The 13,587-nt window shown below is 33.9% G+C and overlaps 2 protein-coding genes across 2 annotated transcripts in view; one reads left to right on the top strand and one right to left on the bottom strand.

The window, feature by feature from the left end:
• Positions 1-12,755, top strand: part of GCFC2 (GC-rich sequence DNA-binding factor 2) — a 50,987-nt gene extending 38,232 nt beyond the window's left edge. The window contains exons 13-17 of the mRNA XM_025354238.1: positions 1,977-2,053; positions 3,454-3,520; positions 5,171-5,317; positions 9,419-9,543; positions 10,675-12,755. Coding sequence (XP_025210023.1) covers positions 1,977-2,053; positions 3,454-3,520; positions 5,171-5,317; positions 9,419-9,543; positions 10,675-10,792 — 534 coding nt within the window. The 3' untranslated portion in view covers positions 10,793-12,755. The remainder of the gene's footprint in view (positions 1-1,976; positions 2,054-3,453; positions 3,521-5,170; positions 5,318-9,418; positions 9,544-10,674) is intronic.
• The window catches only part of MRPL19 (mitochondrial ribosomal protein L19), a 30,832-nt gene continuing 20,797 nt past the window's right edge, over positions 3,553-13,587 (bottom strand). Inside the window, exon 7 of the mRNA XM_025354241.1 lies at positions 3,553-4,877. The gene's annotated coding sequence lies outside the window, so the exon portion shown is untranslated. The remainder of the gene's footprint in view (positions 4,878-13,587) is intronic.

Below are 13,587 nucleotides of genomic sequence, written 5' to 3'. Positions count from 1 at the left end.
GATTATAGGCGTGAGCCACTGCACCCAGCCAGCAAATTTATGTTTTGTTTTAAATAATTTATTTGGAAACACTAATACTTTGAAAGAAAACTTTCATGAATAAGAGTAGTATTTCCATATTCCTTTTACCCAGATTTGCTTGTCATTAATATTTTGCCCCATTGGCTTTATCATTAGCCCTTCCACTTTAAATATATACATACAATATTTTTTGTCCTGAATACTGAGAACAAGGTGCATATTTGTTAAGACAAGGATATTATGTTATATAACCAGAGTAGTTAGCAGTTTCAGCAAATTTATCAACCATCTACCATCCATATTCCACTTTTGCCAGTTGATTCAATAATGTCCTTTATTTATAGTTCATTTTCAATAGAACTATTTTAAGAAACAAAATTTAAACAATATGGAAATGTTTCTCAAGGCTGGCATTCAAAATCATTAAAATTAAATGAAAAAAATCAAAGCAGCTTTTAAGCATGAACACCTAACTCAGTAAGTTACATAAATGCTATTTTTTGGAGATATTGTCTGGAAAATGCTCTTTTTTCTTTTAACAGAATTGTTTAAGGAATGGAGTAAAATACAACTTGAGTTTTAATTTTTAGCATTACATAAATGTTGATATATGGCCACTTGAGGAATATGTTACAGATAATTAAGTGGAAAGAGAAACGACTTCAGTTCATTATGCTATTTATGAAAAATATATTTGATTGAATTCTACATTTATGGATAATTCAGTTAGTATACAGTATGTGACAGCTGAATTTGTGCTGTATACATTGTCATTGACTTAAAGTTTTACTCTGGTGTATAGTATGCCATTTTCATTTTTCAAATATGAATACTTTTTTAAGAATATCATTATAGAAATATTGCTAATACATGAAAAAAATAAACATTCATTATCTTTTACCCTAGTACAAGGACTAATACCATTGTAGGATATTTTCATCCAGGCTCTTTTTTCAAAGTTATAATCCTAATAGGCATATAAGTTAGTATACTACTACTGCTTAATGTTATCTCATTACATATTTATAGTTGTCTGTTACTGTAGTCATCATAAACTTCAGCTAAAGTTTATGGTAGATTCACTGGATGGATGTAACATCTCCTTAAAATTCCTTATGATTGAATATTTTGGTTATTTCCAATTTTTTATATACAAACAAAATGGATTTCCCTAAGTGGATTTTCTGCATCACAGAACACAAGACAAACCAACAAAGGACCCACAGCTGGAGTATGTAGAAGACTTGCACAAATCAATAATAAAAAGACAGAACCTAATACAAAAAAAAAGCAATGTTGGCAAGCAGCTTAATTAGGTACTTTGCAAAAGGGCTTGCCAAGTGGCAAACAGGAATATGAAAAGATACCCAACAGCACATTACTCAGTGATAATTAAATGAGAATTAAAACAACACAATGAAATATGACTGCATACCCACTACAATTGCAAATATTAAGAAACAAGAAAATGCCAATTATTGTAAGTATGTAGAGAAACAGGATTTCTTTTATACTGCAGGCAGTAATGGGATGCCACTATTCTAGAAACAGTTTGGTTTTTTTGTACATAGTTGAATGTATGGACATGAACTATACTCCCGCAATTCTCTCTCTATGTATATACCCATTAGAGATGTATGATGTGTACTAAATGACATGTACAAGAATTTTTGTGGCAGCATTATTTATAATAGCCACCAAACCAGAAATCACCTAGGTGTTCCATCAGTAGTATTCATGCAACAAAATACTATATAGCAATGAAAATGATCCAACTATACCCATATGTAGCAACATGGATAAATAAGGTTTTGTTTGTACCCAATTGATAGTTATTTTAACAGCTGCCTCTGTGAGTGTGCACAAATTTGTGCTGCTGTTAAAATTACTTTTTTTTTGGTAAATACATTTCTGTCTTCTACTATCACTGATACTTTTCAAATTTGTAATAATAGGATTTACTTAAATCCATTGTTTCAAGAATGAAGAAGGCAGTAGAAGATGATGTTTTTATTCCTCTGTATCCAAAGAGGTAAGAGCTGTTAATTTCTAGATTATTTGAAATAGCCAATCATAGAGTGCAGATTTGTTTAAGAATGCAAGGCAAAAGAAACTATAGTGTTTTCAAAACGTGTACACATACTCTATGAGGATGCAAATTGAGATTTCAACAAATATTTCTCAGTGACCTACTTTATGCTGTGCTTTATGCTTGGTGCTTAGATGTGTTTTTGTTTGGTTGGTTTGGGTTTTGGTTTTAGTTTTACACATATCCTAGGAACATAGCAGGTGATATAGAGTGGTAAAGAACACAAGTCCACTGTTAGTAGATATTTTTACACACCTGTTTTCTCATCTATAAAATTAGGATAAAATTAGTGCCTACCTCACAGGATATTAGGGAGATGGAGAGGGTGCTCACAACACAACAGTGCCTAGCACAGAGGAAGCACAACACTGAGGAACCAGAAACTGCACCTGTAAATTCTGCAGTCACTTTAAATTATAAAACAAGTAGTATTTGATGTGTGATCATAACTTTGCTAAGAAGACATCAGTTATAATGATACATGAACTGTAGCAATCCAGTGAGTACTGACAGGATGAAGGAGCTTTTTGGAGGGGGAAGAAAGGAACCTCAAAGCTTTCTGATTCATTTTGAGTCATGAGATGTCTACATGTAAAAATTCTGCCCTGGTAAACTTTGCTTTGTAATGTTTTAGATAGGTAATGCATTCACATGGTTCAGATGTACGAATGTGGTGTATTATTTATTTATAAATAAGTATATATTATTTTACTAAAAAAATTTTATTAAAATGAAAAGTTTTACTCCCACCCCTGACTCAGTTTTTGCCCTTCTCCTTCTACTCACATATGTGCATGCATTAATAATCACACTGAGTAATTTTTATCTTTCAAGACTTTCTTCATGCAAACAGAAGTACTTATATAAACTATAATCTTATGTTACCCTCCTTTCTACAGCAAAGGAAGTATATTCAAAAAGTTGTAATCTGTTTTGTACCTTTTTTCACTTAGTACCTCTTGAGATCTTTCTATACATGTCATCCATCATATAAACAGCTTCCTCATTCTTTTTTAAGCTGTAAAGTTTGCCATCATTTAGATGTCCTATGATGGTCATGTGACTGGTGAACTACTGTCATCACTGATGTTGGAAACAATCTTATAGACATATTCCATACTTGTGCACGTATATCTACAAGAGGCATTCTCAGAAATGAGATCATTGGGTCAGAGTATGCATACATTTGTAATTCCAATGGATCTCATCAGACAATCTCTGTTTATATTCCATTAAGGCTTAGTTTGGTTGGTTTAAAAGAAAGTCTGATCTCAAACTCTGGTTCTGAAAGGCTAATAGTTCTTTGCATTTTCTCCTTTTCTCCTTCTTTTGCTTCTAATTAGTGCTGTAGAAAACAAAACATCACCTCATTCAAAGTTCCAAGAAAGACAGTTCTGGTCAGGCCTAAAGGTGAGCAAAAACTGCAAAAATGAAAAGACAAATTTTGTAAAAATCCTGTTTACTATAGAACAAAGAACAACAAACTTCTTCGGTAAGAATTAGATAGTATTTTAGGCTTTGTGTTTCACATGGTCTCTGTCTAATTACTCAATTCTGCCACCATAGTACAAAAACAGTCATAGTACATAAACAAATGAACATGGCTATGTTTGAATAAAACTTATGAACGCTGAAATTTGAATGTTATGTAATTTTCTCATGGTACAAAATATTTGGTTTAAAAACAGTTTTAAAATGTCCTTGAAAAATGTTAAAACCATTCTTAGCTCATGGACCCTACAAAAACAGGAGACAGGATAGATTTAACCCACAAGCTATAGTTGGCCAACCCCTGGCCTTAAAATTATTGCTAAGTTAGTGGCAGTAGGGATGGGAAGGAGAAGAAGGTTCAAACAATGTTTAGGAGGAAGCATTGAAAGGACTCGATAACTGATCGAGAGAAGATAAGATCTATTTTGGACATAATGAAGGTATATTTGGAACAAACAGAGATACAGAGGTCTAGGAGGTAGTTGGATACTTGAGTCTGAATTTCAGGAGACAAATCTGAGCTGGAGATTTAGGAGTCCACTACCTGTAGGCAATATTTGGAGCCATGGTCATGAATGACAAGCTCTAAGGAGACTGGATGAAGCATGAGAAGTAGGCTAAGGACAGAACCTCGGGAAATACTAACGGAAGAGGAGAACATGGAGGCTTCAAGGAAACTGTAGAATCAGTTATGAGCCTTAGGATGATCACAAGAGAATGGCCTTAAGGAAGCTAAATGGAAGATTTTCAACAATGAAGAAAAGAGTGTTAATTGCCCACCAAAGAGAGTTAAGAGAAAGACTGAAACTACTTATTGGATTTGACAATTAGAAGGATATAGGTGACCTCAGCAAGAGTAGTTTTAATAGTGTGAATTAATATTTATCATGTGGTTGAATTAGGGAAAAGGCTTTCTGGGAAGAGGGAACAACATCAACAATGAGATAAAATGTGCAAAAGCATTACATTTTAGTAAAACAATAGAGTGGTGAATATAGTACTAGAAAGAAAGAAAGAAACACCTTAAAATTCACAGAAAGATCTGAATTTAGTAAAGGGAAAGGGCCACCAATATTTTATTACAATTTATTATGGTTACTTAATCCAAGTTATCTTCAAATTCACAGGTGATTATTAATCTTTATGTATCAGAGGAATGAAGCTCTCAGCATTGATTGCCTTCTCAAGGTCACATGTTGGTAATAGCAGCCCTAGTTTTGACAGTGGTTCTTTATTAATCACATGGTCCTGTGGTCTTATATTCAGTGGTCCTCGGCTTTGAGAGAAAATGGATTGGGAAGGAAGATTATTGATCTGGAAAGGCTCTAGTGAAGTTATTTGAGACAGATTTGGGGATGGTTATCCTAGAAAATGAAGATAAGATGAGCAAATACATGGAGTTTGGAAAGAATCAAGTATTTATTCAGAGATATTGTATTCTAAAATTGACAGTTCCAACAGGGCAATTGTAGTGAGAATTTTAGTTTGATCAACTCTTTATTTTTGTTAGAGACTATTACAGTTTCTCTTTGGAGAAAAGGTACATATTTACTTGATACTTTATTTTAGCTCTTCCACAATATTCTTCTTTGGAATGGACTCCTTACAGATGACACCTTGCAAGAACTAGGACTAGGGAAGCTGTTAAATCGTTACCTTATTATAGCTCTTCTCAATGCCACACCTGGGCCAGATGTGGTTAAAAAGTGCAACCAGGTAAGTTGTGAAGAAACTGATTCTAATTTTATCATTTCTAAAAAATTTAGCTATTAAAATCTACTATTTAACAAAATAATTAAATGTGTGGTACTCATATAAAAATAGACAAATGGACTGGGCACAGTGGTTCATGCCTGTAACCCTAGCACTTTGGGAGGCCAAGGCAGGTGGATCACCTGAGGTCAGGAGTTTGAGACCAGCCTGACCAACATGGTGAAACTCCGTCTCTACTAAAAATACAAAAATTAGCCAGGTGTGGTGGCTAACACCTGTAATCCCAGCTACTTGGGAGCCTGAGACAGGAGACTCGCTTGAACCCAGGGGGCGGAAGGTTGCAGTGAGTCGCTATTGCACTCCAGCCTGGGTGACAAGAGCAAAACTCCGTCTCAGGAAAAAAAAAAAAAAAAATTGACAAATGAATTTAACAAACTAGAAATCCAGAATAGCCCTTCTGTATTTAAGAGATAGTATACTGGTTTGAAATATCACCAGTAGGAAAAGGAAAAAGTACTTAATAAATGATACTAGATGGCTGGCTGTTTACAAAAAGAATATTAAATCCTCACCTCTCACTATATACCAAAAAAGTTTCAGATAAAATTTTTAAAAATGTAAAAATGAAACTATAAAATATACTAAAATGGTAAATAACTGTACTTCAGAGTAAGAGATTTCCTTCTAAACTTAAAGGCCAAGGAAATGAGAAAAAGTAATAGATTTGAAAAAATTTTATAAAACTTCAGTGGATCAAAAAGGTGTTGAGATTAATTGATCATTATTAAAACTGGGGAATGTGTTCATTGGGCTCACTATACTATTCTTTCTACTGCTGTTTATGTTTGAAATTTTCTGTAATAGAAAGTTAAAAAGAAGTTAAGAATCTAGGAAATAAAAAGTTGTTAATATATAACAAGGATTAATATTCACATTAAATAAAAAAGCTCTTTACAAATTAGGAAATAATTCAAATGTTCTGACTAAAAATGGCCAAAACACGTGCAACAGTCAAGTCACCTAAAAGGAAACGTAAAATTAACCTTAAAATATGTGAAAAATAATCAATAGTACTAATAATCAGAGAAATGGAAATTATTTATAAGAAGGATATTTTCTTGACCAGTTGTGTTGGCAAACATTTTTTTGCTGTTGTTGATTTACTTATATTTTCCAGTATTATCATAAACACAGGAAAACAACAGTTCCATCATTGCAGGGGCACCATTCACCTAGAGTATGCAGTGCAGTGGTTCTGTAAAACAGTCTCCTGCACTGATGGAAGGAGGGATACAGCTCTTTTGGAGAATATTTTGGCATGATGGATACAAAACTTTTAAAGCTTATATTCTTTGACTTAGCCAAAGTAAGTTAAGTCAAAAATTAGAGATGCACGTATAGATTTTAAGTACAAAGAATATTGTTATAGCATTACTTATAATAGAAAATAGCTGGAAACATCTAAATATCTCTGAAAACATGATGGTGTTCTCATAAGATAAAAATGTGAAAGGAAAATAAATCTCAGAACCTGTCTCAGATACTTTTGGGTTCGCAAAAGTTATGTTTTTGAAGAATTTTTAAGAACATGGGAAAATAATTATTTTATAATGTGATTTAAAAACACACACACTAAACTGTTCCCAGATAGAATCGGGTCCAGCTGCTTGTTCTCACAGTCCAATAGCAAGATGCAGACAGACTGGGAAAGAAAGGAGCTTATTTTTGCAACCAGTTACAGGGAAAAGGTTGTAGTAACTCACCAGACCGACTAAAAGTTACAATTCCCCCCCACCCCGCCCCAGCATTTACATGCATCCTAAGCTCCATGCTATGTGGGAGAGTGCACCTACAAGGGAGAGTGTTTCATTCAGTCTCTCTCTAATCTAACTAGGGTCTGGAGAGCTTTCTCTAGACTCTTGGAAAGTTTTTTAATCTTAAGTGGGCCCTGGTACGAGGAATATGTGTAAGAACACTCTTATTATTTGATCAGACTTTAGGGTCTGGGAAAACCCAGGCGGTGTCTTAATGGGTTTGTTTTCGCATTCCAGTTCTTGTACTCAGGCACCAGTTTCTCTAGTTCTTTAATGTTTAACTTACACATTCGTCAAAATTATAGAAAAGGGTTAGTGGAAACTGATTCATCTGGTTGCTAATGGAAACCTAGCCTGCCATAAAACTATATACCAATTATTAGCCAACCATGATGGTTTTGGCTATAATTTTTGTATCATACAGTTTTAAGCCTTGTATATTAAAAATTTAAATCATCATCCATTTTATGTTCAGGCATAGTTTAGTCCCCTTTGACCATAGGGTCTGTTATGAAGTAGAGAAGAGGAAATATATTTACACAGCATTCTCTCCACAGCATATGGCTAGAAAACCAGGCCAAGAAAATAGACTTTTAGTGCTGGGATCATTAATGGAAAAGCTCCATGGTTAAATGAGAATTTTATTGAGACTTGTGATACAAAACAAGGGGAAAACAAGTGCAAATGACATTCAATAGTAAAGGCTGGTTTTAAAACTTTTAAAAAGAGATAGTTTATATAACAAAACTTGTGGGATCTTCTGCCTTAGGCAGTCAGTGTTTCTCTATTTTTCCTGAATAGTTGAAACAGGTGATTAAGGAGTAGAATAAGTCTTTTGCCTCAACCATGTTTTAAATGGTGACCAATCTTAGAGTGCATTCCAGAACCTTTATTTAATATCCTGTATAATATATAGGGTGCATTTTAATTTTTTCCCCAACTCTCTGCTTTCTATAAATATTGATCTTGATGTTACCAACTGTACCATAATCTGTATGATTATCTAGGAATTTCTTTGAATAGTGTGATACTGTGGCAGGCCAGGTTTCCATTAGCAAACAGAACAGTCAGTTTCCACGAACCCGTTACTATAACTTTAATGAAAGTATAAGCTAAACATTAAAACTGGAGAATCTGGTACCTGAGTACAAGAACTGGAATGCAGAAACCAACCCATTAAGAACCCGCCTGGGTTTTTCTCAGACCCTAAACTCTGATAGAATAACAAAAGCATTCTTGCACATACATCTCGTTCTGTCATAAGATTAAGAAACTTTCCAAGACTCTAGAGAAAGCTTTCCAGACCCTAGTCCCTAGCTAAAGATGAGATAAAGATTTAATGCAAACCCCCAGTTCCAATCCCACACGTAGCACGGAGCTTTAAATATATACAAGCACTAGAAAAAACCTTATAACTTTGAGTTGGTCTGGTGAGTTACTCTGACCTCCCTGTAACTGGTGGCAGAAATAAACTCCCTTCTTTCCCAATTGCCTGCATCTTGTTTTTGGACCTCAAGAACAGGCAGCCAGACTTTGTTCTCTCGGGAACAATATCAAGTTTTTTCCTTTCTCCCCTTTCCCTCTCTTTTTTTCCCTTGTTTCCTCTATGAGGAAGTTTTTTTTCTCTCTCTCTTTTTAAATTTTTTCTAACATTTTTCTGTTTTTACCAAAATTTTTCTCAAAATCTTGTATTACTCTTAGAATGACAGTGATAAAATGTAATTTCCATTTCCAAAAGAAAAATTGAATGCACGTACATTGACTTATTCTGCTGCTTTACGATTAACGCAATGTATTACATTGATAGAAGATAAAAACATAATTTATCTTTCATTCTATATATCTTAGAATCACCCATTTGATTTCTTAACTCAAATTTATATCGATCATATGCTAGGACACCCAATTTCTTTATAAAATAATAGTGAATGTATGTATTACGAGTTGTATTGACCAAATACTTTGTGTCTAGCCATTTCTGGTTTTTAAGTGTAAATTATGTTTTGTACAGATTTAATGACTCACAAATACAAGAACATAGAAAGAATTATTAGTACTACCAGGGAGTGTTCATAGAGAGTAGCGTATTTTAAGTTCTTAGGATTAAAGAATGAATTTCCAAAATATGTGTAGCCTTTGACATAAAGGGAAATTTTTACAAATTTTTATTTAAACCATAAACTATAAAATGGGGAGAATGATATTCAGCTTACAGTATCACTATGAGATTATGTTAGCAAGAGTTCTTAGATACTGTCGTTGTAAACCAGCCATGTGTTTTGATTAACAGGTAGCAGCATGTCTACCAGAAAAATGGTTTGAAAATTCTGCCACGAGGACATCTATTCCACAGCTAGAAAACTTCATTCAGTTTTTATTGCAGTCTGCACATAAATTATCTAGAAGTGAATTCAGGTGATGCAGATTTTGTTTTCACTTCTATAAACATAGTTCAAGGATTCTGTATGCTCTCAGCCATTTTTAGAAAGATCTGTATTTTTACTGTACTTCTAAAAATTTGTTAAGATATTTTTATGGTTACCTTTGGGATGGCTTATGCATATTCATATTTTAAAATGTAAATCTCTCCCAAATTAAGCACATTCAAAAAACTATAGCACAGGGGAATATAGAATTAAAACTATAAATCAAAACCCTTTTATTACATACTTTTTAAATATGTTTTTAATTTTCCTGGCCATTTTTAGAGACTCAACGGTTGTTAAGTACAGGTCTGCAGCTTGGTATTTATCCAGCAGTAGCTAGCTCTCTGTTCTGAATGTTTCATTCACAGCACCAGATGTTTGGGGGCTTAAATACAGTGGTATTCCTGTTAACTCCCTCTCCAAAAAAATTTTTTAAGCCCAGATTTGACCGGCACGGTGGCTCACGCCTGTAATGTCAGCACTTTGGGAGGCTGAGGCAGGAGGATCAATTGAGCCCCGAAGTTTGAGAACAGCCTGGGAAACATAGCAAGACCCTGTCTCTAGAACAGAAAATTTAAAAATTAGCTAGGCATGGTGGCATGTGCCTGAATCCCAGCTACTGAGGATGCAGAGGTGGGAAGATTGCTTGAGCCTGAGAGATTGAGGCTGCAGTGAGCTATGATTGTGCCACTGTACTCCAGTCTGGCCAACAGAGCAAGAACAAGTCCCTTTAAAAAAAAAAAAAAAAGACTCAGATTTGTATTATTTGCTAATGTCATGATGTGTGAATATACTCCCACCATTGCTTCCACCACAATGTCTCATACAAGCTGATAGCAGCGCAGCACTACTAAAATTTCTGATAGACTTACTGTATGTTTTTCTACTTTTTACAGTAATTCACATTGAAATTTGCCAGAATACATCCACTAATGGTCTGTATTTGAACTTTATAATTAAGTGGAGATGGCAGCATCTCTCTGTGTTTTATGCTACTTTTAGATACTAGCTTAAGATAAAGCTTTTGTTTTAGATTAACAGCTGATGATCAGGTTCTGAACTGACTGCTGTTCCCTCATACATTGCATTTCTAAAGGGAGAAATTTGTTTTGTTTTTCAGGGATAAAGTCGAAGAAATAATTCTTATTTTGGTGAAAATAAAAGCTTTGAATCAAGCAGAATCCTTCATAGGAGAGCATCACCTAGACCATCTTAAATTACTAATTAAAAAAGATTGAATAAACTTTATAGGAAAATCCTAAAATTTTAATATAGTTACACTCAGTTCCTTTGCTTGAGAAGAAGCTGGTGCCTCTGTCTTCTTTATTCCCTGTAAGAGAAGGTAGGATTTGCAAAAAAGCAAGACTCCACCTCTTATTCCCCCCATGCTCTACCTTCTGGCATCATGAAAAGCTGCCACGATTCTGTGGTGTTCTAAGGAATTAAATGCAGTGGAGCTTTAAGAGCTCAATGTGTTTCCCTTTGATTCTTTTGGCTGGTCTTTCAGTTTTCTTAAGAGGGGAACTGGAGAAACCTTGCCAAAGGTTTTGGCTTAAGTGAGCGTGCTAGTGAGTCTTCTGTCCTGAACCACAGTAATATCTCTTAGTTCTCTTTAACTACCTTTATTTAAAAATAAGTCAATATGAAAATCTCAGTTGGAGTCAATTATTTGCTGAGTATTAAATGATTAAGGCATTTGCTGATTGTCAAATTGTCCTTTAGAAAAATCTGTACCAATTTAATGTACCAACACAAGTGTAAGTGAGTGCCAGTGAATCCCTACCAGCGTAGTTATTATCCTTTTTTTAAAATGCATTGAAAATTTGAAAGGTAAAAATAATCTTATTTTAATAGCTTATTTTGTTTTGGCTATTAGAGAGTAAACATATTTGTTTTGGCCATTTGTAATTATTTCTGAAATATCCATCTTTTTGTTATGGACTTTATGACCTTTATATTTTTAAAGATACTGAATTTTTGCCCATGCTTGTGGCAGAAGTTTTCCTTATTTGCCATTTTTCTTTTCATTTTTTTTAATTATATTTTTTGAGACAGGTCTGGCTCTGTCACCAAGGCTGGAGTGTAGTGACACAATCTCAGCTCACTGCAGCCTCTGCCTCCTGGGCTCAAGCTGTCCTCCCACTTCAACCTCCCAAGTAGCTGGGACTGTAGGCATGTACCACGACCAGCTGATTTTTGTATTTTTTTTTTTTAGGGATGAGGTTTTGCGACCTTGCCCAGGCTGGTCTCAAACTACTGAGCTCAAGCAATCTACCCACCTTGACCTCCCAAAGTGCTGGGATTACAGGCTTAAGCCACCATATTTGGCCTTTTTTAAAATTTGTTGATTTTTTTAATGCATTAAGACATTACTTGTTAGCAAGTTATTACTTTGTTTTTTTGTCATTGGTGGTAGGACTAAGAAAGGAACAGATATTTTAAATACTCAGAACGTCATTCCTTTTCTGATAAAATATTTGTCTAATAAGACTGAGGCAAGATAATTTAATCAAAAGAAATTAAGAGCATTTTCCAAAATGTCAGTTTACTAGTAATTTTTCTAAGTCTACTTATTAAATAACTTAAGGGAAACCGTAAATATATTTTGCAAATTGTTGCCCAAAAGATAATTGGAAAAACTTGAATATATTGTAGGATTTGAATATATAGCCTACTTTTATGTCACCCCTACCTTCAAAACTACATATAATTTATTTTAGGAGTTGGGTGTGTTATATCCGTTGCAGTGAGGACTTGTGATTCACTGGTATGAAGAATTTTTTAATGTTTATCTTAGTAGCAAAATTATACAAGAATGGACTCTCATCTAGAAAATTCAAACCATTGTTGAAAAGCAGTTAGCATTTCCACACAACTGTTGTCCCCAGAGGTAACTGCTGTTTTCATTTTAATGTTATCCTTTTAGATCTTTTCTCTATTTACAAAAATGTTGTGTTTTTATGTGTACATAAAGTTTTGGGTTTTTTTTTTTCTTTTTACATAAGTGGCAGATACTCTATTGCACATGCAATTTGTATTTTTTTTCTATTTAAAGTACATATTTGGAAATTATCCTCTAACTTTTGGACTTTTAACTAAAGATATGTTGGATGTGTTCCTTTATATTTTTAAGTTCAGCTAAGAAACCTTCCTACCTTTTTGTGGAAGATAAATTATTAAAACCGCTTTCAAAACTACAAATTGACTTAAATTGCTATAGTAATTTTCAGTTAAATTTCATTATACCTGGAGTTTGAACCTCAAGGTTTTTATCATATACTGTAATTCAAAAATTTACCTAAATCTCAATGTAAAATTCTTTATTTCTTATTACTATGAAATGGATGGAATAAGAAGGGGGAACACAACTAGCAAGAACAAAACATTGAGTTGGCAATTCACATACATCTAATTCTTTCCCTGAATTTCTTTCAGCTTTTTGTTCACATAAAGAATGAAATTTTTACAGAATCAGACAGATGACTTTAAAGAAATTTTTTTTCATGATGGAAAAACCACCTCAAAACAGAATTGATTTTTGCATTTCTTAGGTCCTTGAATAAATGATACTTAGGTATACCTGAGAAACGCCATATGTGATACAAATCCTAAAAAAGACATCATGAGAAAATAACAGCAATATCTATCATGAATGTAGAAATAAGTCCTTAAAATAATTAGCAAATCAAATCCAGCAATGTGTAAAAAAGATAATAGGGTTTATTCCTGGAAAGTAAGGTTGGTTTAACATTAGTCAGCCAGTGTAATCACAAACAGAATAAAGGAGAAAATCCACATCTCGATGACTACAGAACCAATCATCTCAATTATTACAGAAAAAGTGTTTGACAAAATGCAGCCCCCGTCAGACTACAAAAACCTTTCAGCAAAGTAAGAATATAAATTCCTCAATCTGATGAAGGGCATCTGTGAGAAAAATCTATACCTAACATCGTATATAATGGTGAAATATTAAAGCAAGGATGTCTGCTGTCACCATTTCTGTTCAACATTGTTCTAGAAGACATAGTCA

This window comes from Theropithecus gelada, chromosome 13 (genome assembly GCF_003255815.1).
Source record: "Theropithecus gelada isolate Dixy chromosome 13, Tgel_1.0, whole genome shotgun sequence".
Classification (NCBI taxonomy): domain Eukaryota; kingdom Metazoa; phylum Chordata; class Mammalia; order Primates; family Cercopithecidae; genus Theropithecus; species Theropithecus gelada.
Note: the sequence above shows the minus strand (reverse complement) of the source record. Positions and strands in the feature narration are given on the sequence as shown.